This window comes from Ranitomeya imitator, chromosome 2, assembly GCF_032444005.1.
Source record: "Ranitomeya imitator isolate aRanImi1 chromosome 2, aRanImi1.pri, whole genome shotgun sequence".
Taxonomy (NCBI): domain Eukaryota; kingdom Metazoa; phylum Chordata; class Amphibia; order Anura; family Dendrobatidae; genus Ranitomeya; species Ranitomeya imitator.
Genome location: NC_091283.1, coordinates 53530526 through 53555772, shown reverse-complemented (window position 1 = coordinate 53555772; position 25247 = coordinate 53530526). Strand labels below are relative to the sequence as shown.

Below are 25247 nucleotides of genomic sequence, written 5' to 3'. Positions count from 1 at the left end.
TCCTGCTCCGTGTGTGGCAAGTACCTGAACCTTATCCCCTGGTCTGTGTGTGGCCAGTTACTGAACCTTGTCCCCTAGTCCATGCATGGGCAGGTCCTGAACCTCGTTCCCCGGTCCATACGTTGCCAGATACTGAACCTCATCCCCTGATCCTTGTGTGGCCAGTGTTTGAACGTGTACTCCCTATATCCAGACTGCTAAAACCAGTTAACAAATCCAGTCATGTCTGTGACTCTGTGTCAGTATCCATCCTGCCCTTGGAGTCCCGCACACAGAGCTTGAGTCCGTGTCTCGTGCATGACCCTTGGGGTCAGCAGCTGCAGTACTAGGGACTGCTTAGGAGTGGTACCTGGCGGCTACCTGCAGCTCAAGCCTGATTCTAACCTTAGGAGCTCCAGTGAACACCAGGTAGTCACCTAGCAACGCAGCTCCTAAGTAAGCCCAACACCGTAGCAGAGTTGGTCTATGAACCTTGTGCATCACCTGCGTGTACGGCAACTAATTTAATGATTTTGAGATGTTTGTAAACTTGGTACATTTGATAGGAGAATTTTTTGATTTTTTGATTGTCATGTGTGTGAATTGGTAAAACTTATGGAACTTAATATCTCATCTCTGGTTAAAGTCAATTATCCAGAACTTTACTTTTTAGAGGGTCTTGCAGCTGAAAATTCTCTGCAGGATATATTATAGAGCTCATATACTGAATGTTACGACTCCTTGTCCCAACTCTAGGGGTGTCCTAGATAGCCCTGTTCCCCAGATTTCTTCTGATGGTGAAGATGATGGGGCCATGTACCTTGCTTTAGCTCGTGAATCCGCCCTCAGTCTGTACGCTTCCCCACCTAGGGAAGAGAGGAGTAGTAGTATACCGTAGTACACCACCCAGACCAACAAGGTAAAAGGAACAGACGTAATGAAAAATACCAAACATATAAATATACTCACACATACTGTATAATAGAGGAATACATTGGGGAGTGAAGTATGGGGTTAAACCAAAGTAGGAGACGAAAGGGAATTATCACACACTCAAAACCTAACAACATTCACAGATAAATCCACCAACCCCCTTCTCCTTTAATAACCAACAACAACCTCCAGCCATGCAGCAACAGCTAACTCTGACAATGAGTGCTAGCCAGGGCCAGAATATATAGGAAATGTGAGTGGCTAACAGTGCACAGCTGAGAGCCTTAGCTCTTCAGGAGCTCTCAACAGAGCAGATTAACCCTTGTACTGCCAAAAGAAATTTACACCATGGTAAAGTACTTCTAATCAGTGCAGGAGTAGAAGATATCAGGCGCTGCGGTCTTCTGACTCCTCTCTGTCTTGGTAAACCTGTGACACTGATGCGATAGTGTGTCTCCCAAAAATAGATTCTTCTGTACAGGAAACCTCTACGGTTAACGAACCTGCCACACTGGGTCCACCATGTCGATGATACTGTCATGAAGTTTTAAAAACTCATGTCAAGTCGACCAATTTTTGGGGGAAATTGTGCAGTAATGTCTTGGTACTTATAGAGCACTGACTAAGCTGCCTTGCAAAATAAGTATCCAGGTGACACGTGTAAGATTGTTAGCTTTTTTTCCACAAAGACCATTGCTTATTTGTTCATAAAATTCCTGGAGTTGTACGTGAGAACAAACAGGGATAGGTCACCTCTTTATTTCAAAGAAATTCATATCTTGCCCAAGGCTTTCTGAATGCCAACCTTGATGCCAACATCTGAACACTTTATAAATCCAGATTCTGTCCTTGACGACTAATGAGACAAGAAGAAAATCAAGACGCACTGCAGTTTATAGTAAGTGACTTTCAATCTTCTTTGTGCAGTGTTACCAGTTTATGATAAGGTTTATTTGGTGATAATATTATGGTAGTGATATTACATGACTTTTGGTTTGCTCATTATTTTCATGTTGGTTGGGTGAGGGGCTGATGATGGCAATGGGCAAACATTTTTACATGTCCTGTTTTTTTATTTCTCTGACACTGAACAGTAGGTGAAATAACTACACAATATTAAAAAAAATGCAGAAAAAAAGGCACTCATCATTCCTTAAAAAATGATGTTCTTTATTTCATGTGATGCGACAGTCCTTAGAAAGCAGGGGGAGTGGGGAAGTGGAGGAGGACAACAGCCATTTTGAGCTTATCCCAGTGCTTCTGTGGGTCCAAGCATACAAAGACAAACAACCACATTTTCCCCATATAAAAATACCCAGAAGGGCAAAAGATGACATATACAATAAATTTTGATTAGATTCTAAGTGGATTCCTAGTTGAATGATGGTCACAAAAAGAGCAGTTTCTACATTGAAAATGGCTTTTGGGATGGGACTTGTCAAGACAGTTATTAGTATCAGGAGAAATTCTATGTTTTATTAACATGGCACCGATATTCTGGCAACGTTTATAGGATACAATCCGTCTATTTACCGCTAAATTGTTTAAATCTTTATCATTTTCCAAAATCTTTATCATTTTCTGTTAATCGCTTGACACAAAATTTGATCAATTGGGCTGTGTTTAAAATTAAAGACGAATCTCTCAATGCTGCCACTATTCTTAATCGATTGTACACAATATATCCTGTTGTGTGGAAGTTTTTGCTCTATCCAAATCATTTTTTTAATATTTTTTTGGGGTAACCCTTTCTCTAAAGTTGCTTGTCAAATCCTCTGCTTGGAAAAAGAATCATCTGTATTATTTATTTTGGTTAATCTACGGTGTTGACTATATGGCAGGCCACTTTTTACATACTATGGATGACACTAGTATAATGGAGCAATGAGTTAGAGGAGGAAAGTACACTTTCTTAAAAACTTTCTTAAAAATAAATACCTAGTTTTCCAGAAGAACAATATTGGTATTGCATCACCAAAATTCAGAAATCATTTGTAAACCTCCCGGGCGTCCAATTATTTCGGGAGTGGGTTCTCTTACGGAACCATTGTCAGAATATTTAGATTGGCTTTTAAAACCAATTCTGAAAGATATCCCATCTAAGGCACTGGTGCCTTTTTGGCAGTCATTAATGAAATCAAATGGCAAGATGAATTTTCGTTAACATCCATAGATGTGGTAAATTTATAAACCCGAATTCTGCAATATTTGGGAATTGAAGCCATCGAATATATCTTACAAAAAAACTAATAAAAGTGAAAACTGCATAAATTTTGTTATCTAAGCATTGAATTTTGTCTTGTTGCATAACACTTTTCAGTCCATGAATAGATGGTATCTCCAATATATCGGTACCGCGATGGGTACAACCTCAGATTGCATTTTTGCCAACCTTTCTGTAGCATATTTTGAAACTATATTGCACCAATTGTAAATCCATATATTAAGTACCGTATATTAAAAATTACCTGCGTTACGTGGATGATGTCTTCATGGTTTAGTCCGGCACTGAAGCGCAGTTTTTTTAAATTTAAATTATTCAAATATTGAGAATATGAAATTTACCGCAGAATTCGGTGATAAAAAAAATAGATTTTTTTGGATGGCAAAGTAATGATAAAAAATGGTAAATTGTTTGTGGAAACTTGTAAAAAAAACCTTTCTTCACTGACTCATTGCTCCAATATAATAGTGAGGGTGGGGTTACAGGTGATTTATGAATTTTAGGGATGCAATACCAATTTGTATTTTACTAAAAAATCAGGTATTCATTTTTCAGCAAGTTTTTTAGAAAGTGTACCTACCTCCTTAAAATCATTGCTCCATTATAATAGTGCTCATCCACAGTATGTAAAATGTGAACTGCCATATAGTCAACACTGTAAATTAACGAAAATAAATAATACAGATAATTCTTCTTCCAGACAAGCAGAGTATTTGACAAACAACTTTATTGAAAGGGGTTGTCCCCCCAAAATAGTAAAAAATGCTTTGAATCGAGCAAAAACTTCCACACAATGGGATTTATTGCTTAAAAAAATCGATTAAAAATACTGGAAGAACTGAGAGATTCGTCTTTAATTTTAAACACAGCCCTATTGATAACATTTTGTGTCAAGCAATTAACGGAAACTGGCATCTTTCGGAAAATGATAAAGATTTAAACAATTTAGAATAACATAGTAACATAGTAACATAGTTAGTAAGGCCGAAAAAAGACATTTGTCCACCCAGTTCAGCCTATATTCCATCATAATAAATCCCCAGATCTACGTCCTTCTACAGAACCTAATAATTGTATGATACAATATTGTTCTGCTCCAGGAAGACATCCAGGCCTCTCTTGAACCCCTCGACTGAGTTCGCCATCACCACCTCCTCAGGCAAGCAATTCCAGATTCTCACTGCCCTAACAGTAAAGAATCCTCTTCTATGTTGGTGGAAAAACCTTCTCTCCTCCAGACGCAAAGAATGCCCCCTTGTGCCCGTCACCTTCCTTGGTATAAACAGATCCTCAGCGAGATATTTGTATTGTCCCCTTATATACTTATACATGGTTATTAGATCGCCCCTCAGTCGTCTTTTTTCTAGACTAAATAATCCTAATTTCGCTAATCTATCTGGGTATTGTAGTTCTCCCATCCCCTTTATTAATTTTGTTGCCCTCCTTTGTACTCTCTCTAGTTCCATTATATCCTTCCTGAGCACCGGTGCCCAAAACTGGACACAGTACTCCATGTGCGGTCTAACTAGGGATTTGTACAGAGGCAGTACAATGCTCTCATCATGTGTATCCAGACCTCTTTTAATGCACCCCATGATCCTGTTTGCCTTGGCAGCTGCTGCCTGGCACCGGCTGCTCCAGGTAAGTTTATCATTAACTAGGATCCCCAAGTCCTTCTCCCTGTCAGATTTACCCAGTGGTTTCCCGTTCAGTGTGTAATGGTGATATTGATTCCTTCTTCCCATGTGTATAACCTTACATTTATCATTGTTAAACCTCATCTGCCACCTTCCCAAGTTTCCAACTTATCCAGATCCAAATAGACCGAATCGATCGAATAGACCGATCGTATCCTATGAATGTTGCCAGAATATTGGTGACGTGTTAGTAAAACATAGAATTTCTCCTGATACTAATAACTGGCTTGACAAGTCATTTTAAATGTAGAAACTGCTCTTTTTGTGGCCATCATTCAACTAGGAATCCACTTAGGATCTGCTCTGTTGTGCATGAAGTCAGAAATTTTATCACATGTAGTTCAAAATTTATGGTTTATGTCATCTTTTGCCCTTGTGGGTGTTTTTATATAGGGAAAATGATCCGTCCTTTATTTATTCACTTTAGGGAACACTTGCACTCACTGGTAACTAAAAAAGGTTCAGCCAGATTGATTAAACATGTAGTGGAACAGCATAACGCTGATCCGAAAGCCTTGCAATTTGCAGGCATTGAACAGGATAGTTGTCCAGCAAGAGGTGGTAACCATAATAAATATCTTCTGCAAAGAGAAGCTAAATGGATTCTAAAAACTAATGCCAATGGCCCGATGGGGTTAAACGACAGGTCTGATTTGTCTGTTTTTCTAAAAAAAATTTTTTTTTTTAATGATATGGTTTTATGTCAATTAATTGTATCATGACGTCTACCACATGCCTGTTAACCTGTTAAAACCTGTTAGCCTGTCTACCTGTTAAAAGAGGTGGTTGCTCGTCTTTGTATACTTGGACCTGCAGAAACGCTGGGATAGACGTGAAATGGCTGTTGTCCTCCTCCACTTCCCCATTCCCCCTGCTTTCTAAGGACTGTCTCATCACATTGAAATAAAGGATATCAAATTTTCATTTTTTAAGGAATTGGGAGTGCTGTTTTTTCTGCACTTTTTTATATTGTGTAGTTACTTCTCCTACTGTTCTGTGTCAGAGAAATAAAAAAAACAGGACATGCAAAAACCATTACCCATTACCATCGCCAGTCCCCCGCACCCCACCAACATGCAAATAATGAGCAAACCAAAAGTCATGTAATATCACTACCATAATATTATCACCAAATAAACCATGACATCAAGGATATAATTTTGAAGGAATGGGAGGGCTTTTTTTTCTGCATTTTTCCATTATACTTTCGTCCCATGTTCCATGCACCACCATTCCTATACTTAAGTGGTATGCTTCACATTAATCAGTGATTCATGCAATAGTTGACTGGTTGGGGCCATTTTTTATTGTATCTTTTAAATACACAATATAACCATGCATTCTTTTTCCAATCCGTACAGTTTCTGCTACACAGACTTGGGGAAGGGACACTCACATGGCAGCCATGGAAGGTCTTTAGATCTTTTCCCTTTTATTTTGCTTTGGTTCATTTATTTTTTTGCCATGCTTGCCACATTTTTTTTAAGAAGAGGGTTACTTTTATGGACATCTGGGATTTCGCTGAACTGTAGAACTGTAAAAAGTTTTCCAAAGCTCCATGCGGAGTCAATTTCTTAAATTCTTTAGCCAAATCTGTGAAGATAGATCTGTGACCTATAGCAACTCTCCTTAATTCCCCTCTATTGTAAGCTCGAATATTAGGAAAATTGAAACCTTTTCTTAGCTTTTGGATGTCATAAAGTATGGAACGGAATTCTTGGGTGTCAGAAGAGCTTCCAAATAAAGGAGCAATATGAATAATTAATGCTTTCTTCCTCTTCGAATGTAAATTGGTAAAGACTGTAAAAAAAATGGGAGATGGGGAAATTCCATCATATTAATAAGGTGATCCCTCCCTAGATATGATATGGGCAGATGTCTCCAGGTTCACAGTTTCTCCTTTACATTCAATATAATTAACCCCTTAGTGACGGAGCCAAATTTTTGAAATCTGACCAGTGTCACTTTATGTGTTAATAACTCTTGAACGCTTCAACAAATCCCAGTGATTTTGAGATAGTTTTTTCGTGGCACATTATATAATTTATGATAATGGTACATTTAGGTCGATATGTTTTGTGCTTATTTACAAAAAAAAATTCAGAAATTTGAGAAAAATGTAAAAAAATTGCAATTTTCAAACTTTGAATGATTATCCCTTTATTTATTATCCAGATAGACATGCCACAGCAAAACATTACTAAATAGCATTTCCCTCATGTCTGCTTTAAATCGGCACCATTTGTAAAATGCTCTTTTATTTTGTTAGCATTTTCGGAGGTATAAAAATGAAGCAGTCATTTTTCATTTTTTTCAAGGAAATTTACAAAATTTTTAGGGACCTATCCCATTTTGAAGTTGCCTATATATATTGGGAAACCCCCAAAAGTGATAGCATTTTAAAAACAGCACCCCTCGTCATACTGAAAACCGTTATCAGGTAGTTTATTAACCCTTCAGGTAATTTTCAGGAATTCATGCAAAGTTTCAGGACAGAAAAGAAAAAGTGTATTTTTACCATCTAAATGTCGCTAACTTTTGAACAAGTCACTGTAGCCGGCAGACTCTAAGGCCGCTATTTGACCATGGCAAACATCAGGACCACACAATCATGATCTCAGGGTGCCGATGGGGATAATGAGGAAGCCCCCACACTCTGTTAACCATTTATATGATGTAGTCATTATTGACAGCAGCATTTAAGGGGTTAAACAGATGTGAACATTGCCAACACAGATCATGGCTTATGCAGCAAGTTGTCAGCTATAGTGTACAGCCGACAGCTGCTGGATTGTCACCTGTATGGGGATATTATTCTCTTATATCTTAGGTCAGTAAAAAGAAATATCAAGAGGATGATGTGATATTAGCTTAATATAACTTTGTTATCGAGACTGATAGAAATGTATTAGAGATAGTGCCCCATTTAAGTGGAAGAGGTCTAGCTTGTTTTTTTTTTGGCATCCCGTGGAGGTAAGCCCTTTGTTCGATCTAAATTTATGGTGAATCCTGAATTATGTCCTATTTCTGGAGATCATGTGAAAGTGGAGGTATTTATTATACTCGCTTTTATAGCGCCAATTTATTCCACAACACATTGCATGCATCATTATCACTGTCCCCATTGAGGCTCACATTCTACATTCACTATCAGTATATCTTTGGAGTTTGGCAGGAAACCCACACAAACACGGGAAGAACATACAAACTCCATACAGATGTTGTCCTTGGTGGGATTTGAACACAAGACCCCAGTGCTGCAAAGCAACAGTGCTAACCACTGAGCCACCGTGCTGCCTCAGGGTAGATGCAGTTTATTTTTTACAATAATGAATGCATCGTTTGCTAATTTGAGGAATATCACGACTAGTCTCAGAAACATTAGTTGATCCATTAAGGGTAGTAAATACGGTAATTGAGGGATTGGTCTAGAGATAAAGTAAAACGTAAAGGAGAAAAGAGTCATCTTTGGCATGTCCCTCTGATTGTATCTAGTGGTGGAGTGTTTCGTCCATTTAGTTTATACTTCAGTTTGTATATAGTATACGAGTTTGCAGAATTGACGTTGGAGTAGTTTGTCCTGTAAGTGTAATAACATGGAGGAACTCAGTATGTCACCACGGAACAGACAGACCAACTGTTGAAGGGGATTTATTAACAGGGGTAAAATTCTCCTCGCAGGGAGTAAACAGGGGGTTAATAGAGACAAATCAAACAGTAAACAGTTAAGCAAAATCAAAAGGGTTAACGAGTGTTCTTGTAACTTATCAGCCCAGGGAGGTCCTGACTGGAGGGTCCTTTTTCCAACGTGGGTACAGTCACCAGCAGGGCTTGAGATCCTGGTCTCTTCTCTGTCTCCTGGAAACTCCGGGGTTAAGTCTCTGCAGCCTGTTCTTCTCAAAGTGAAACTGGAACTAGGAAATAGCACAGTCTCTCTGTCACTGCTACAGGGGTCTCTGTAAGCCTGGCAGCTTCTCTGTAGTAACGATGTCACACACACACACTGGGCAGTTACTTATCACACTCAGGGATCTTTGCTTGTCACTGCGGTCACCAGGGCTGCACTCGAGTCACTGTCTCTGCACTGTCAGGGGAAGAGTCTTCTCAGATTATGGAGGCTTCCAAGTCCCCACTCTCACTCCAGCCTTAGTGCCCTCACGGGGAGCACTCTGTCATGGGGAGCGTGGCGCTGCAGCCTGCTTTCTCTCTGGCACACTGTCCCCTCCGTCTCGCACGCTCTGCTCTCCCGCACTTTTCTGACCACACCTCCGTCTTTCCCCCCCTGCCCCAGCCGTCACATGGTCCCTTGTGTCCAGAGCAGAAAGTCTTCCCCCCGAGAACCCAGCTGTCTGACTAAGTGGTTCCAGGTAAGGAGCAGGGGCAGCAACCTCCTTACATAGGAATCTCCAGGAGAACATATGAAAAGTTTTCTCTGCCTACAAGCTTTGCATCAAGGCGAGAGGCTGTCCTGGGTCTTGGGTAGTGGTTATGGCCATTCTTACGTTTTCGGTTGCCTGCCCGCCTTTGATACAACCTCTCTTTCAAGGATGCATAATATTGGAAAAATGTTTGGATCGATTAGTTAGTATTTTGGTAAGAAATGTATAAATCGCTGTTTAGTAATGATATTGGTCCGAATGATTGCATGTAATGGAGATCTTTGCTTGGTTAGGGAGTAGAACTTTTCTTGAGACTAGAAATAAATCAGTGAAGTGTTGAATAATATCTCATTGTATAAAGAAGTAAGAGAGTCTGTTAATTCGAGCACTAATATTTTATAACATTGATTACTAAACTGGTTCTGTTTTTTTTTTTTATTTAACAAGGATTTTATTACAGTACGTACTTCTTTGCTATTTTGGAGTTTACATAGTTGTTCGCTCTACTGTTAGATTGGGCAGTGTCAAAGACACTAGGAATGTATTGACTCTATGTATTGGTTGCGCTGTATAAATCTCCATAATATTCATAGAGAATCCTACAAATTTAATTTGAAGATGTTTGTCTTCTATAGTTACGGTAATTAGTTCTTTAAAGGGGTGTTCTCAAATAAATGGGATCACTTTCATTACTTGCAGATCATCAACATGTCTATCGATCCTGTGATTTCCATTATTCCATGATTTTTCCGCGTTGGCGTTGCATTTTCAGTGTTGAGGAGCGTGTATGTACAGAATAGGTATAATTTATGCTATGCCTTTCTAGCACATCTAGGTACCAACCATGGACGTTACATGGATGGGGCTCCTGATACTTACATGCCTTTTGATCTACTTGGCTTGGGATACAAAATTGAGAAGACGTAACCTTCCTCCTGGTCCAGCACCACTGCCTCTGATTGGTAACTTGTTGGACATTAAGAGGGAAAAGCTGGTGAACTTTCTTCTCAAGGTCAGATGCTTACATTACATTTAGGAGAACAATGCTATATTGCATTTTTGTAATTATAATTTATAGTAAAGCTTTTAAACATGTTTGTATATACCGTATAATTTTTTTCAGAATTTGATCTAAAATGTGTTAAAAAGAAATTAATTATTCATCATATTGAAATTATTCAATAGCTTCTAGAAATGTAAACTTTATCTCAAAGGTTTTATTCCAAAGCTGCATATTATATGAGATTCAGAAAGTGCAAAAAGGAAAATAGTAAGGCTATGTGAAATAATTGCTTTTTACCGAATTTTATGCAGAGTGACACAATAGATAAGTGAAAGAATAAAATAATCAAATCACAATCACTTACGTTCAATGAATCTGGGGAGACAGCCACTGTCAGCTTCAGTTAAAGGAAAACGAAGGAAGGAAAGAAGCCGACCAACCATACAGTCCAAAATATTGTGGTGAAAAACCAAATTAAGTTTATTTAATTATAACCAGGTAAAAAATATAACAGAAAAAAGCAAAAATGCGGGCAGCAGAATAAATTACTAAAAATACACACTTAAATTTATACTTTCCACCATCCTAATGACACCACCCCCTGATGAAGTTAGTGTGTCGAAACGCGCGTTGGGGAGGACGCCATCCAGGAGTTTGAGATCTTCACTACCATTGTAAGTTGCACTCCACTTTGGATCGACTCCCATATACTTTCATATGGTTTCTTATCTCCTCCACAATACACCTACTTAATGCTGTTAATGTGCCCTGATATCTTATGATGATCTTATATATCCCGAATAACCATGGACTTATGGTGACACCTATTGGTGTTTGGCTGCACTAGCACTTTACCTATTCAACACTTTGCACTTTCTAGCCACATACACTTGTGAATTACTCACTCTTTTGACTCTTATTTTTTTTACCTTTTTTTATTTATACCTTGCAGTATTTCCACTAATGTATGTATTCAATGATTTGTCAGAATCTGGCACTTTAATATCCAGTCCCGCTTTGGATGTGCGTCCTTGATTTTAGTAATCTATTCTGTTACCTGCATTGTTGTTTTTTCTGTTATATTTTTAACCTGGTTACAATTAAATAAACTTAATTTAATTTTTCACCACGATATTTTGAACTGTATGGTCGGCTTCTTTCCTTCCTTCGTTTTCCTGTATTTTTTCTGACTGTCCGCACCTTTTTACTTAGGTCCAGATTCTTGGTAACATTACTCCTACCCTATTTTATATTTTGCACTGTGATTTGACTTCAGAATACACTGGTGCCCTGCTACCATCAAGCCTTCCATTGTTTCTGTTTTGTTTTCAGTTTTAGTTAAAGTAACAGAAATTCTTCATTGTCCGCGATTTAACGCCTACCTGTGTTAGCAAGTTTTCATTTTTGCTGAAAGTTTTTTCCTCCCCTTGTTCCAGCATAACTGTATAAGGTTTTTTTTAAAGGACAAGTTCTATTTTTTAATGCCACCATTTATTTTTACTATACAATGTACTGAAAAATAGGAAGAAAGTCATATATTAATTAAATAATTTGAGGCTTATATCGTTGAGGCCCGGAGGTCACCTTACGCTTAAAATTACCTAAACCTACATGGCTATGTGTAGAAATAGAAAACTATCCGGCACGTTGAATAAAATTCCGAAATCTTTAATGAAGAATTAAAAAGTAGCACCAATGTGCTGTACATGGGCAGAAAAAATGTGCAAATCGAGCATACGCGTTTCGGAATTTAATCCTTATTCATTGCATACTATTTTAACACTAGCTGTTTATGTCATATCCCGTGCAGTCATGTGGTGTAGAACCACCAATTACGTCATCAACTTCTTATTTATACGAGTGAAACTTTGAAGATACATAAAAAACATTTTAGAAATTAATTATAACCAAATTAATGCATTGAAAGTTCTAATAACATTTAGATGATCCACATATTTTCCTATTTTTCGCATAACAGTTCATTCTTTTTTCCACTCTCAACTCAACATCCTGGAGATCAATTCATGCTGTAGGGCTCAATGAAAATCAGTTAACCAAACATCATATCAGGTGTATGGAAAAAAAAATATTTATTTAAAAAAATATTATTCATAAAAAATTTATACAAATAATTATCACAATTTTAGTTTGCAATATTAATAATGATATACTAAATCATGCTTAATATTTAGGCTTCTAATACAGATACCGTGTTTTTTGTGGGCCATTATTGCGGGCCTTTTTTGCGGGCCGTATTGCCAAAGTTTTCAAGGTCTGCCACAATAACTGACCACAAAAAACTTGTGGATCGCCGTTTTCCAGGTTCCCAATACTATAGCAAAAGTATTGGGGAAAAAAAATGGCGGACCGCAAAACCGGAAGTGACGGCACACCGCAAAAACAACCTTCTGTTGTTTTTGCGGCCCCATTGATTTACATTGGAGGCAGTGTCCGTGAGCCATGAAAAAGATCGAGCAAGCTGGAACTTTTTTCACAGCCGTAAATACGGCCCTCACGGTCATACAGCGCAGACTGATACCTAGCCCCGACCTATTCAAGCGTGCTTTAAAAACCCATCTCTTCAAACAAGCCTACCACATCAACTACTCAGTAAACTAACTTTGTCCTGTTCCCTCCTTCCAAATACTATCTGCATGTGAATCTGCACCCTACAATTCATCTGTCTCCACACCCTCCATGCACACGATAACTTCACTTGATACTTGACTATTGCACTTAATCACACGGGCTGATGACCGGATCATGCAGCTTTATATGAAAATCCCTATCTATATACATAATTGTCTAAGGGGTACTTCCGTCTGTCTGTCTGTCCTTCTGTCATGGATATTCATTGGTCCTGGCCTCTGTCTATCATGGAAATCCAAGTCCCTGATTGGTCGCCGCAAAACAGCCACGACCAATCAGTGACGGGCACAGTCCGGAAGAAAATGGCCGCTCCATACTCCCCGCAGTCAGTGGCCGGCGCCCGCACCCCGCACTCACTGTCCCCGGCGCTCCGCTCCCCACACTCAGTGGCCGGCGCCCACTCCCTGCACTGTGTCCCCGGCGCTCCACTCCCCGCACTGTGTCCCCGGCGCTCCGCTCCCCACACTGTGTCCCCGGCGCTCCGCTCCCCGCACGCTCCATACTCCCCTCCGGCCACCGCTAACACAGGGTTCATGCCGGCGGTAACGCATTCCGTTACCGCCGCTATTAACCCTGTGTGTCCCCAACCTTTTACTATTGATGCTGCCTATGCGGCATCAATAGTAAAAGAAACTAATGTTAAAAATAGTAAAAAAACCAAAAAAACTGCTATACTCACCCTTCGTTGTCAGCTGAGCCGCTGGCGCCCGCTGCCATCTTCCTTTCCCCCCGATGCTTTGCGAAATTACCCATAAAACCTAGCGGTCTCGCCATCTGCACACGATCCCAGGAGGCGGACAGATGGGACGCTGAGGAGCAGCGACGAGAATTGTGAGCATGCTCAACTACAAGGGGCCCTCGGATTGTTAGGTGAGTATGTTTATTTATTTATTTTTTAACCTGTGACATACGTGACTCGGTAATATAGTACGTCACTGGGCAATATCCTACATGGCTCTGTGCTGTATACTACAAGGCTGTGCAATATACTACGTCGCTGTGCAATATACTACGTGGCTGGACAATATACTACGTGGCTGAACAATATACTACCTCGCTCTGCAATATACTACGTGGCTAGGCAATATACTACGTGGCTCTGTGCTATATACTACGTGGCTGGGCAATATACTACGTCGCTGTGCAATATACTACAAGGCTGGGCAATATACTACGTCGCTGTGCAATATACTACGTGGCTGGACAATATACTACGTGGCTGAACAATATACTATCTTGCTCTGCAATATACTACGTGGCTAGGCAATATACTACGTGGCTCTGTGCTGTATACTACGTGGCTGGGCAATATACTACGTGGCTGGGCAATATACTACGTGGCTGGGCAATATACTATGTAACTGAGCAATATACTACGTGGCTGGGCAATATACTACGTGACTGGGCAATATACTACGTGGCTGGGCAATATACTACGTGGCTGGGCAATATACTATGTGGCTTGGCAATATAATTTGTGGCTGTGCAATATACTACGTGGACATGCATATTCTAGAATACCCGATGCGTTAGAATCGGGCAACCATCTAGTTTAATATAATTGCCAGACCTGAAATAACAAGCACTTTTCACCTATTGTGTCCCCCCATTTCCTTCTAGATTGTAAGCTTGCGAGCAGGGACCTCACTCCTAATGTCACTGTTTAAATTGTCTTAACTCGTACCGAATTTTTCGTCTGTACATGTCCCCGCTTAATTGTAAAGTGCTGCGGAATATGTTGGCGCTATATAAATAAAAATTATTATTGTTATTATTATTATTATATCACTGGTCTGTAATGGTATTGGCCTTCTCATATGAACCAAAAGGACCATTTGAGCCTCTCTAGTTTCCAGGGCCCGGGTGCAGCCTCAACTCTTGCACTAATTATGGTTACATCTTTGCTGGTCTATTTAGCTCCATTTGTGCTTTCGCTGGCTGCTCACAGGTCTCTTTCTCATACCTAACACAGGGACTCCCTACTTCACTGTATTCAGCAACGTTCTACATTATACAAAACCATTGGTCACATGGGCACACCTGACCCTCAGCAGATCAGGATCCCTTACTGGAATGATGGGAAATCTCACCAGTTAAACAAATTTGGACTTATGTTTAGTGATGTTATACCAAAGTATACACATGAATGAAAGCATAAATAGAGAGGGACACATAAAGCGGCTCCTCCACAGCTAAAAAAGGCCTAAAAAATAAAAATATATCTTATCCAAAAAAATAAATAATATGTGTCCTGCAATCAAAGAGAACATTTTTTAGAGGTTGACTAGGAAATAAAACATCAGGGGCCAAGACGTACTAGATTATGAAAAACTTAGGTTTCTTGTCCCAATAATAAATGGATCAGAAATCTCAAATCTACTGTTAAAATATGTAAATGAATGGTAAAGATCTGTATCCTTTTTTTTAGCTTTGGGATCAATATGGCTCGGTATACACCCTTTATTATGGCACACAGCCAGTGGTTGTCGTCTGTGGATATGAGGCTGTGAAAGAAGCTCTTGTTGATCAGGGGGAAGCATTTGGTGACCGAGGTCCTATACCTTTTCTGCAGAGTTTCAACCAGGGTTATGGTAAGAAAAAACAAACCGCATCAATTTTTTTGTGAAATATGAATTGTACCAAACAATATCCAAATAATTCCACAGTGGTGCCCAAATTATAGAGCTATTTTATGCTCAGTATAATCTGACTGTGTTCCCAGAAAAATAAATTATTTTGAGGGCTAACCATCCATCTTTCACTTTTACATTTTGGCACATGAGACATATTATTAATAGGATCGATCTAGTAGGTTCCTGTATTTGTAAATCAACCCATAAGAAATAGACCAATGGTTGGCTCTGATGTCATCTCCAAAATAGGGTTGTCTTCTTCTGGATCTTTGGGGTTCCATATTGTATTAATTCCTGAATTTACTGGAAAATTCTCTGATACTCTGGTGGGATAATCTAACCCTGTACCTAAGTAATACTGCCATAGATAGAGCCTGCTAGAAATTATCCTTCGGAATGTGGTGAAAGTCTGTTCATGATTGAGTTCCTTAAGTATTTGCCCCATTTGCAACCCCTACCACAAAATTCATAACAATGGCTTATTATTTGGGGTTTGTCAGCCCCATCCTTAAAGGGAACCTGTCACCCCGAAAATCGCGGGTGAGGTAAGCCCACCAGCATCAGGGGCTTATCTACAGCATTCTGTAATGCTGTAGATAAGCCCCCGATGTTACCTGAAAGAGGAGAAAAAGACGTTAGATTATACTTACCCAGGGGCGGTCCCGCTGCTGGTCAGGTCGGATGGGCGTCTCTGGTCCACTGCGGCGCCTCCCATCTTCTTTCCATGACGTCCTCTTCTGATCTTTAGCCACGGCTCCGGCGCAGGCGTACTTTGTCTGTCCTGTTGAGGGCAGAGCAAAGTGCTGCAGTGCGCAGGCGCCGGGCCTCTCTGACCTTTCCGGCGCCTGCGCACTGCAGTACTTTGTTGTGCCCTCAACAGGGCAGACAAAGTACGCCTGCGCCGGAGCCGTGGCTGAAGATCAGAAGAGGACGTCATGGAAAGAAGATGGGAGGCGCCGCAGTGGACCAGAGACGCCCATCCGACCTGACCAGCAGCGGGACCGCCCCTGGGTAAGTATAATCTAACGTCTTTTTCTCCTCTTTCAGGTAACATCGGGGGCTTATCTACAGCATTACAGAATGCTGTAGATATGCCCCTGATGCCGGTGGGCTTACCTCACCTGCGATTTTTGGGGTGACAGGTTCCCTTTAACCCCTTTCTGACATGGGACGTACTATGCCGTCGAGGTGGGGTGGGCCCCCATGACCATGGACGGGATAGTACGTCCAGCGCGATTGGCGGCGCTCACGGGGGAGCGCCGCCGATTGCGGCCGGGTGTCAGCTGCCTATCGCAGCTGACATCCGGCACTATGTGCCAGGAGCGGTCACGGACCGCCCCCGGCACATTAACCCCTGGCACACCGCGATCAAAGATGATCGCGATGTGCCGGCGGTATAGGGAAGCTTCCCGCAGGGAGGGGGCTCCCTGCGGGCTTCCCTGAGCCCCCCGCAGCAACGCGATGTGATCGCGTTGCTGCGAGGGTCTCACCTCCCTCCCTGCTTCCTCCCTGCTTGCTGTGCTGTGCACACTGTCAGATCACTGATCTGTGATGTCCCCCCCTGGGACAATGTAAAAAAGTTTAAAAAAAATTCAAAATGTGTAAAAAAAAATAAAAAAAAATATTCCTAAATAATGAAAAAAATAAATAAATATTATTCCCCTAAATACATTTCTTTATCTAAATAAAAAAAAAAAACAATAAAAGTACACATGTTTAGTATCTCCGCGTCCGTAACGGCCCGACCTATAAAACTGGCCCACTAGTTAACCCCTTCAGTAAACACCGTAAGGAAAAAAAAAAAAAACGAGGCAAAAAACAACACTTTATTATCATACCGCTGAACAAAAAGTGGAATAACACGCGATCAAAAGGACAGATATAAATAACCATGGTACCGCTGAAAACGTCATCTTGTCCCGCAAAAAACGAGCCGCCATACAGCATCATCAGCAAAAAAAAAAAAGTTATAGTCCTGAGAATAAAGCGATGCAAAAATAATTATTTTTTCTATAAAATAGTTTTTATCGTATAAAAGTGCCAAAACACAAAAAAAAATGATAGAAATGAGGTGTCGCTGTAATCGTACTGACCCGAAGAATAAAACTGCTTTATCAATTTTACCAAACGTGGAACGGTATAAACGCCTCCCCCAAAAGAAATTCATGAGTAGCTGGTTTTTGGTCATTCTGCCTCACAAAAATCGGAATAAAAAGCGATCAAAAAATGTCACGTGCCCGAAAATGTTACCAATAAAAACGTCAACTCGTCCCGCAAAAAACAAGACCTCACATGACTCTGTGGACCAAAATATGGAAAAATTATAGCTCTCAAAATGTGGTAATGCAAAAAATATTTTTTGCAATAAAAAGCGTCTTTCAGTGTGTGACGGCTGCCAATCATAAAAATCCGCTAAAAAACCCGCTATAAAAGTAAATCAAACCCCCTTCATCACCCCCTTAATTAGGGAAAAATTAAAAAAATTTATTTATTTCCATTTTCCCATTAGGGTTAGGGCTAGGGTTAGGGCTAGGGTTAGGGTTAGGGCTAGGGTTAGGGCTAGGGTTAGGGTTAGGGCTAGGGTTAGGGCTAGGGTTAGGGCTAGGGTTAGGGCTAGGGTTAGGGTTAGGGCTAGGGTTAGGGCTAGGGTTAGGGCTAGGGTTAGGGTTAGGGCTAGGGTTAGGGCTACAGTTTGGGTTGGGGCTAAAGTTAGGGTTCGGGTTGGGGCTAAAGTTACAGTTAGGGTTTAGATTACATTTACAGTTGGGAATAGGGTTGGGATTAGGGTTAGGGGTGTGTCAGGGTTAGAGGTGTGGTTAGGGTTACTGTTGGGATTAGGGTTAGGGGTGTGTTTGGATTAGGGTTTCAGTTATAATTGTGGGGTTTCCACTGTTTAGGCACATCAGGGGCTCTCCAAACGCGACATGGCGTCCGATCTCAATTCCAGCCAATTCTGCGTTGAAAAAGTAAAACAGTGCTTCTTCCCTTCCAAGCTCTCCCGTGTGCCCAAACAGGGGTTTACCCCAACATATGGGGTATCAGCGTACTCAGGACAAATAGGACAACAACTTTTAGGGTCCAATTTCTCCTGTTACACTTGGGAAAATACAAAACTGGGGGCTAAAAAATAATTTTTGTGGGAAAAAAAAGATTTTTTATTTTCACGGCTCTGCGTTATAAACTGTAGTGAAACACTTGGGGGTTCAAAGTTCTCACAACACATCTAGATTAGTTCCCTGGGGGGTCTAGTTTCCAATATGGGGTCAATTGTGGGGGGTTTCTACTGTTTAGGTACATTAGGGGTTCTGCAAACGCAATGTGACTCCTGCAGACCATTCCATCTAAGTCCTCATTCCAAATGGCGCTCCTTCCCTTCCGAGCTCTGCCATGCGCTCAAACGGTGGTTCCCCTAACATACGGGTTATCAGCGTACTCAGGACAAATTGGACAACAACTTTTGGGGTCGAATTTCTCCTCTTACCCTCAGAAAAATACAAAACTGGGGGCTAAAAAATAATTTTGGGGGGAAAGATTTTTTTTTTTTATTTTCACGGCTCTGCGTTACAAACTGTAGTGAAACACTTGGGGGTTCAAAGCTATCACAACACATCTAGATGAGTTCCTTAGGGGGTCTAGTTTCCAAAATGGTGTCACTTGTGGGAGGTTTCTACTGTTTAGGTACATTAGGGGCTCTGCAAATGCAATGTGACACCTGCAGACCATTCCATCTAAGTCCTCATTCCAAATGGAGCTCCTTCCCTTCCGAGCCCTCCCATGCGCCCAAACAGTGGTTCCCCCCCACATATGGGGTATCAGCGCACTCAGGACAAATTGGACAACAAATTGTTGGGTCCAATTTCTCATGTTACCCTCGGGAAAATACAAAACTGGGGGCTAAAAAATAATTTTTGTGGGAAAAAATTTTTGTTTTATTTTTACGGCTCTCCATTATAAACTTCTGTGAAGCCCTTGGTGGGTCAAAGCGCTCAGCACACATCTAGATAAGTTCCTAAGGGGGTCTACTTTCCAAAATGGTGTCACTTGTGGGGGTTTCTACTGTTTAGGTACATTAGGGGGTCTGCAAACGCAATGTGACACCTGCAGACCATTCCATCTAAGTCTGCATTCAAATGGCACTCCTTCTCTTCCGAGCCCTCCCATGTGCCCAAACAGTGGTTCCCCCCACATATGGTGTATCATTGCACTCAGGACAAATTGGGCAACACATTTTGGGGTCCAATTTCTCCTGTTACCCTCGGGAAAATACAAAACTGGGGGCTTAAAAAATAATTTTTGTGGGAAAAAAATTTTGTTTTATTTTTACGGCTCTGCATTATAAACTTCTGTGAAGCACTTGGTGGGTCAAAGTGCTCACCACACCTCTAGATAAGTTCCTTAGGGGGTCTACTTTCCAAAATGGTGTCTCTTGTGGGGGGTTTCAATGTTTAGGCACATCAGTGGCTCTTCAAACGCAACATGGCGTCCCATCTCAATTCCTGTCAATTTTGCATTGAAAAGTCAAACGGCGCTCCTTCCCTTCCGAGCTCTCCCATCCGCCCAAACAGTGGTTTACCCCCACATATGGGCTATCAGCGTACTCAGGACAAATTGTACAACAACTTTTGGGGTCCAATTTCTTCTCTTACCCTTGGGAAAATAAAAAATTGGGGGCGAAAAGATAATTTTTGTGAAAAAATATGATTTTTTATTTTTACGGTTCTACATTATAAACTTCTGTGAAGCACTTGGTGGGTCAAAGTGCTCACCACACCTCTAGATACGTTCCTTAGGGGGTCTACTTTCCAAAATGGTGTCACTTGTGGGGGGTTTCAATGTTTAGGCACATCAGGGGCTCTCCAAACGAAACATGGCGTCCCATCTCAATTCCAGTCAATTTTGCATTGAAAAGTCAAATGGCGCTCCTTCGCTTCCGAGCTCTGCAATGCGCCCAAACAGTGGTTTACCCCCACATGTGGGGTATTGGCGTACTCAGGACAAATTGTACAACAATGTTTGGGGTCCATTTTCTCCTGTTACCCTTGGTAAAATAAAACAAATTGGAGCTGAATTAAATTTTTTGTGAAAAAAAGTTAAATGTTCATTTTTATTTAAACATTCAAAAAATTCCTGTGAAGCACCAGAAGGGTTAATAAACTTCTTGAATATGGTTTTGAGTACCTTGAGGGGTGTAGTTTTTAGAATGGTGTCACACTTGGGTATTTTCTATCATATAGACCCCTCAAAATGACTTCAAATGAGATGTGGTCCCTAAAATAAAATGGTGTTGTAGAAATGAGAAATTGCTGGTCAACTTTTAACCCTTATAACTCCCTAACAAAAAAAAATTTTGGTTCCAAAATTGTGCTGATGTAAAGTAGACATGTGGGAAATGTTACTTATTAAGTATTTTGTGTGACATATCTCTGTGATTTAATTGCATAAAAATTCAGAGTTGGAAAATTGCGAAATTTTCATAATTTTCGCCAAATTTCCGCTTTTTTCATAAATAAACGCAGGTACTATCAAATAATTTTTACCATTGTCATGAAGTACAATATGTCACGAGAAAACAATGTCAGATTCACTGGGATCCGTTGAAGCGTTCCAGAGTTATAACCTCATAAAGGGACAGTGGTCAGAATTGTAAAAATTGGCCCGGTAATTAACGTGCAAACCACCCTTGGGGGTAAAGGGGTTAATCTTCTCACCAACGCTCACACTTGGCTCAGCTGTATATTAACCATTATTATAACACATCTAGGGGGTCAGGTCAACAATAGGACTGTCTAAATTCACCAACAACAATGTAATGAGTAAGAGAGGAACTGTACCTTATTTTGTAGGCTTTATCCTGAGCAATGGCAAACAGTGGAAAATCTTGCGAACCTTTACGGTCAAGACCCTTAAGAGATTTGGATTCGGAAATAAGAATGATGTTTCGCAGATCCAAAAGGAAGCACAATGTATTGTGGAAGAATTCAGAAAGTATAACGGTAAGAAATGGTACTCAACAGAACAGTAACTAAAGAGCTCAAACAAACGGCAATCTGACCTATTATTTAAATCTGGTTTTTGTGTTCCTAGTTTTTTGGGTAATTTTTATTTTCCATATCTAAATCTGCATTAAAAATCAAAGTTTTGTTAACACAGTCTCAAAAAAATTATTAGTAGCAAAAAGCGTCTATTCTTTAATATGACCGTACACAACCTCAGGTAATGAAGTGAGGAAATAATTTTTAAACACTTTTCTTTTTTATTATGTCATAATAATAAAGATTTGAATTTTAATCTGTAAAAAAATGTGCGATATATCGTCTTTCCTCACATTACCTGAGATTGTGTACGGTCATTAAAAATAAATTAGTAATCTTGTAATTTTCACAATGGACATTGGGGCTATCTAAAGACTTATACTTACTGTTCTTTCAGGATGAGTTTACAGCAGTTTTCTTATCATTGCAAACAGGATTACAATGACATATATTACCACTATATACAGTAGATAACACAGGATCCACCATTCACAATAGGTGATGTCACAGCTCACCTCCTCCTCCTGTACAATGACTGATAACACCTCTATATACAGTAGATAACACAGGATCCACCATTCACAATAGGTGATGCCACAGCTCACCTCCTCCTCCTGTAGAATGACTGATAACACAGGATCCACCATTCACAATAGGTGATGTCACAGCTCACCTCCTCCTCTTGTATAATGACTGATAATTCCTCTATATACAGTAGATAACACAGGATCCACCATTCGCTATAGATTTCACAGCTCACCTCCTCCTCCTGTACAATGACTGATATCACCTCTATATACAGTAGATAACACAGGATCCACCATTCACAATAGGTGATGTCACAGCTCACCTTCTCCTCCTCCTGTATAATGACTGATAACACCTCTATATACAGTAGATAACACAGGATCCATCATTCACAATAGGTAATGTCACAGCTCACCTCCTCCTCCTCCTGTACAATGACTGATAACACCTTTATATACAGTAGATAACACAGGATCCACCATTCGCTATAGATGTCACAGCTCACCTCCTCCTGTACAACGACTGATAACACCTTTATATACAGTAGATAACACAGGATCCTCCATTCACAATAGGTGATGTCACAGCTCACCTCCTCCCCCTCCTGTACAACGACTGATAACACCTTTATATACAGTAGATAACACAGGATCCACCATTCGCTATAGATGTCACAGCTCACCTTCTCCTCCTGTACAATGACTGATAACACCTTTATATACAGTAGATAACACAGGATCCATCATTCACAATAGGTGATGTCACAGCTCACCTCCTCCTCCTGTACAATGACTGATAACACCTCTATATACTGTAGATAACACAGGATCCACCATTCACAATAGGTGATATCACAGCTCACCTCCTCCTCCTGTACAATGACTGATAACACATCTATATACAGTAGATAACACAGGATCCACCATTCACAATAGGTGATATCACAGCTCACCTCCTCCTCCTGTACAATGACTGATAACACATCTATATACAGTAGATAACACAGGATCCACCATTCACAATAGGTGATATCACAGCTCACCTCCTCCTCCTGTACAATGACTGATAACACATCTATATACAGTAGATAACACAGGATCCACCATTCACAATAGGTGATGTCACAGCTCACCTCCTCCTCCTGTACAATGACTGATAACACCTCTATATACTGTAGATAACACAGGATCCACCATTCACAATAGGTGATGTCACAGCTCAACTCCTCCTCCTGTATAAGAAGTTATAAGAAAAATACAACTAAAAATATCAACATTTTTTAGCATAAAATTTATCTGGATAAATTGGTCATTATTTGATGAGTAATTTCTTTTACAAAGCCATGTTTATAGTGTGATTGAAATGTTTTCTTCTATTCCAGGCCATCCTGTAGATCCCGCCAAGTATCTCATACATGCTTTTTCGAACGTTCTCTGCACTTTTATACTTGGAGCTCGTTTTGACTACAAGGAACAGAAGTTTACCAAGCTTTTTCAAGTTTTGGATGACTATTTATATCTTGCAAGTTCTACCTGGGGACAGGTAAATAATTATCTGAATTGGTCATAAATCATACAAACAAATCACCACATATAGTGTTAGTATGTAGGCTAGAATTAAAGGAGATACAGACAAATTCAGAATAAAGAACACAAGTATCCTGCTGCTTACTTTTGGGCCTGGTGAAAACAAGAGCGAACTTACACAGCAGAGTATGTTAGAAAATGTGTTGTTTTAGGATGAATAATGCAATTTACATCAGAAACCCTGTTGGCTAGGGACACACTATCAGTATTTGGTCATTATTTTTTCTCAGCATTTGTACGTCAAAACCAAGTGAGGAACAATCAGATAAAAGTTATAATATCAACAAAGTGCACCGATTCTGCACTTTTGATCCTCTTCTGATTTGGGCTTCCAAATACTGAGGTGAAATACTCACCAAATACTGATACTCTGACCATAGCCTTAAATTGTGAAAGTAGCCAAGTTAATTTCTCGGATATCTGACAAGAATGAGTACTCTCATAATTTGACACTTATCTTTTTTAACTCTACAGCTGCTGACCATACTCCCAACGTTGATGAGCTACATTATAAGACTTCCAAAGAGGTTCACGCTGCTTTCGAATGATATAATTAAATTTGTACATGAGCAGGTGAATGCCAGCCTTGAGTCTCTGGATCCCACCTCACCTAGACATTTTATTGACAGCTTCCTCATCAAAATGCAAGAGGTATGTATATAAACAACAGTGCAATCAGATGAAGCCGTGTAGAAGAGAAACCTAGCAAAGACAAGGCCCCTTAGCAAATTTTAAAATGCGACTCATACCCAGCATGAACATTTAGGGTCAGTCCACATGTGCCATGTATAGCATTTCACATCTATCTAACAGAGACTGAGAATCTGATAAAGATAGTAATATTTCTCCAAGCCCTGTTATCTAGTAGTTTAGTTCTCCATCTTCTAGTGTGTAGTGGTTTAGTTCTCCATGACCGCGTATCGCCAAAACAGGGTCTTTCCCGTACTCAATCTTCCTGACCCCCACCCCATCCCCAGGGGGCCATTCTCCCCTTCTCCTGTAAATTTAAATTAAACACCAACACGTAAATTTCTTTGGATAATTTTGGCCACAGCGGCCATTTTATTAAACAAACAATAACATAAATAACAACATATATACCATATGTAAAAAACCTTGAGGGGAGGGTTCTTGGGGGTAAGAAATCTGGCTCAAAAATAGGCATAAAGCCACCACCAACTTTAAAACCAAACACTTCTTTACCCTCAGCCGTGACCACCAGCTCAAGGGCACCATGTAACCCATTTCGGGCAAACCAAAACCCCAAAGCTCCCGAGGTAAATTCCCCGTCCAGAGCCCGTAAACAAAAGCCAGATCAACCCCGTAAAAACGTCATCACCACCTCCAAGAACCCCACCCCCCGCCACACACGAACAGCCCTGACCACCTCAGGCTCGTGAGTGCCCCACCGCCACCAAAGCTCTCTCGACTCCTTCCTGTAGCCCGAGTGCCCATAAATCCATACCAACATCATTAAGATGCACTCCATCATCCCTCCAATAATTGCCAATCCCATCCTCCAGCTCCAAATGTCTAATGGCAATACCCCCGTTCCGAGACACAAATCCTGCCACCGCCCTATTCAGCTTCACCCGGGCTCTATT

At 40.5% G+C, this 25247-nt stretch overlaps 1 protein-coding gene across 1 annotated transcript in view; it reads left to right on the top strand.

Annotated features, from left to right (window-relative positions):
• Nucleotides 1-1408: 1408 nt before the first annotated feature.
• Nucleotides 1409-25247, top strand: part of LOC138661808 (cytochrome P450 2G1-like) — a 45203-nt gene continuing 21364 nt past the window's right edge. The window contains exons 1-6 of the mRNA XM_069746738.1: nucleotides 1409-1810; nucleotides 10039-10224; nucleotides 15293-15455; nucleotides 21341-21490; nucleotides 23439-23599; nucleotides 24118-24294. Of these exons, the coding sequence (XP_069602839.1) occupies nucleotides 10057-10224; nucleotides 15293-15455; nucleotides 21341-21490; nucleotides 23439-23599; nucleotides 24118-24294 (819 nt within the window). The 5' untranslated portion in view covers nucleotides 1409-1810; nucleotides 10039-10056. The remainder of the gene's footprint in view (nucleotides 1811-10038; nucleotides 10225-15292; nucleotides 15456-21340; nucleotides 21491-23438; nucleotides 23600-24117; nucleotides 24295-25247) is intronic.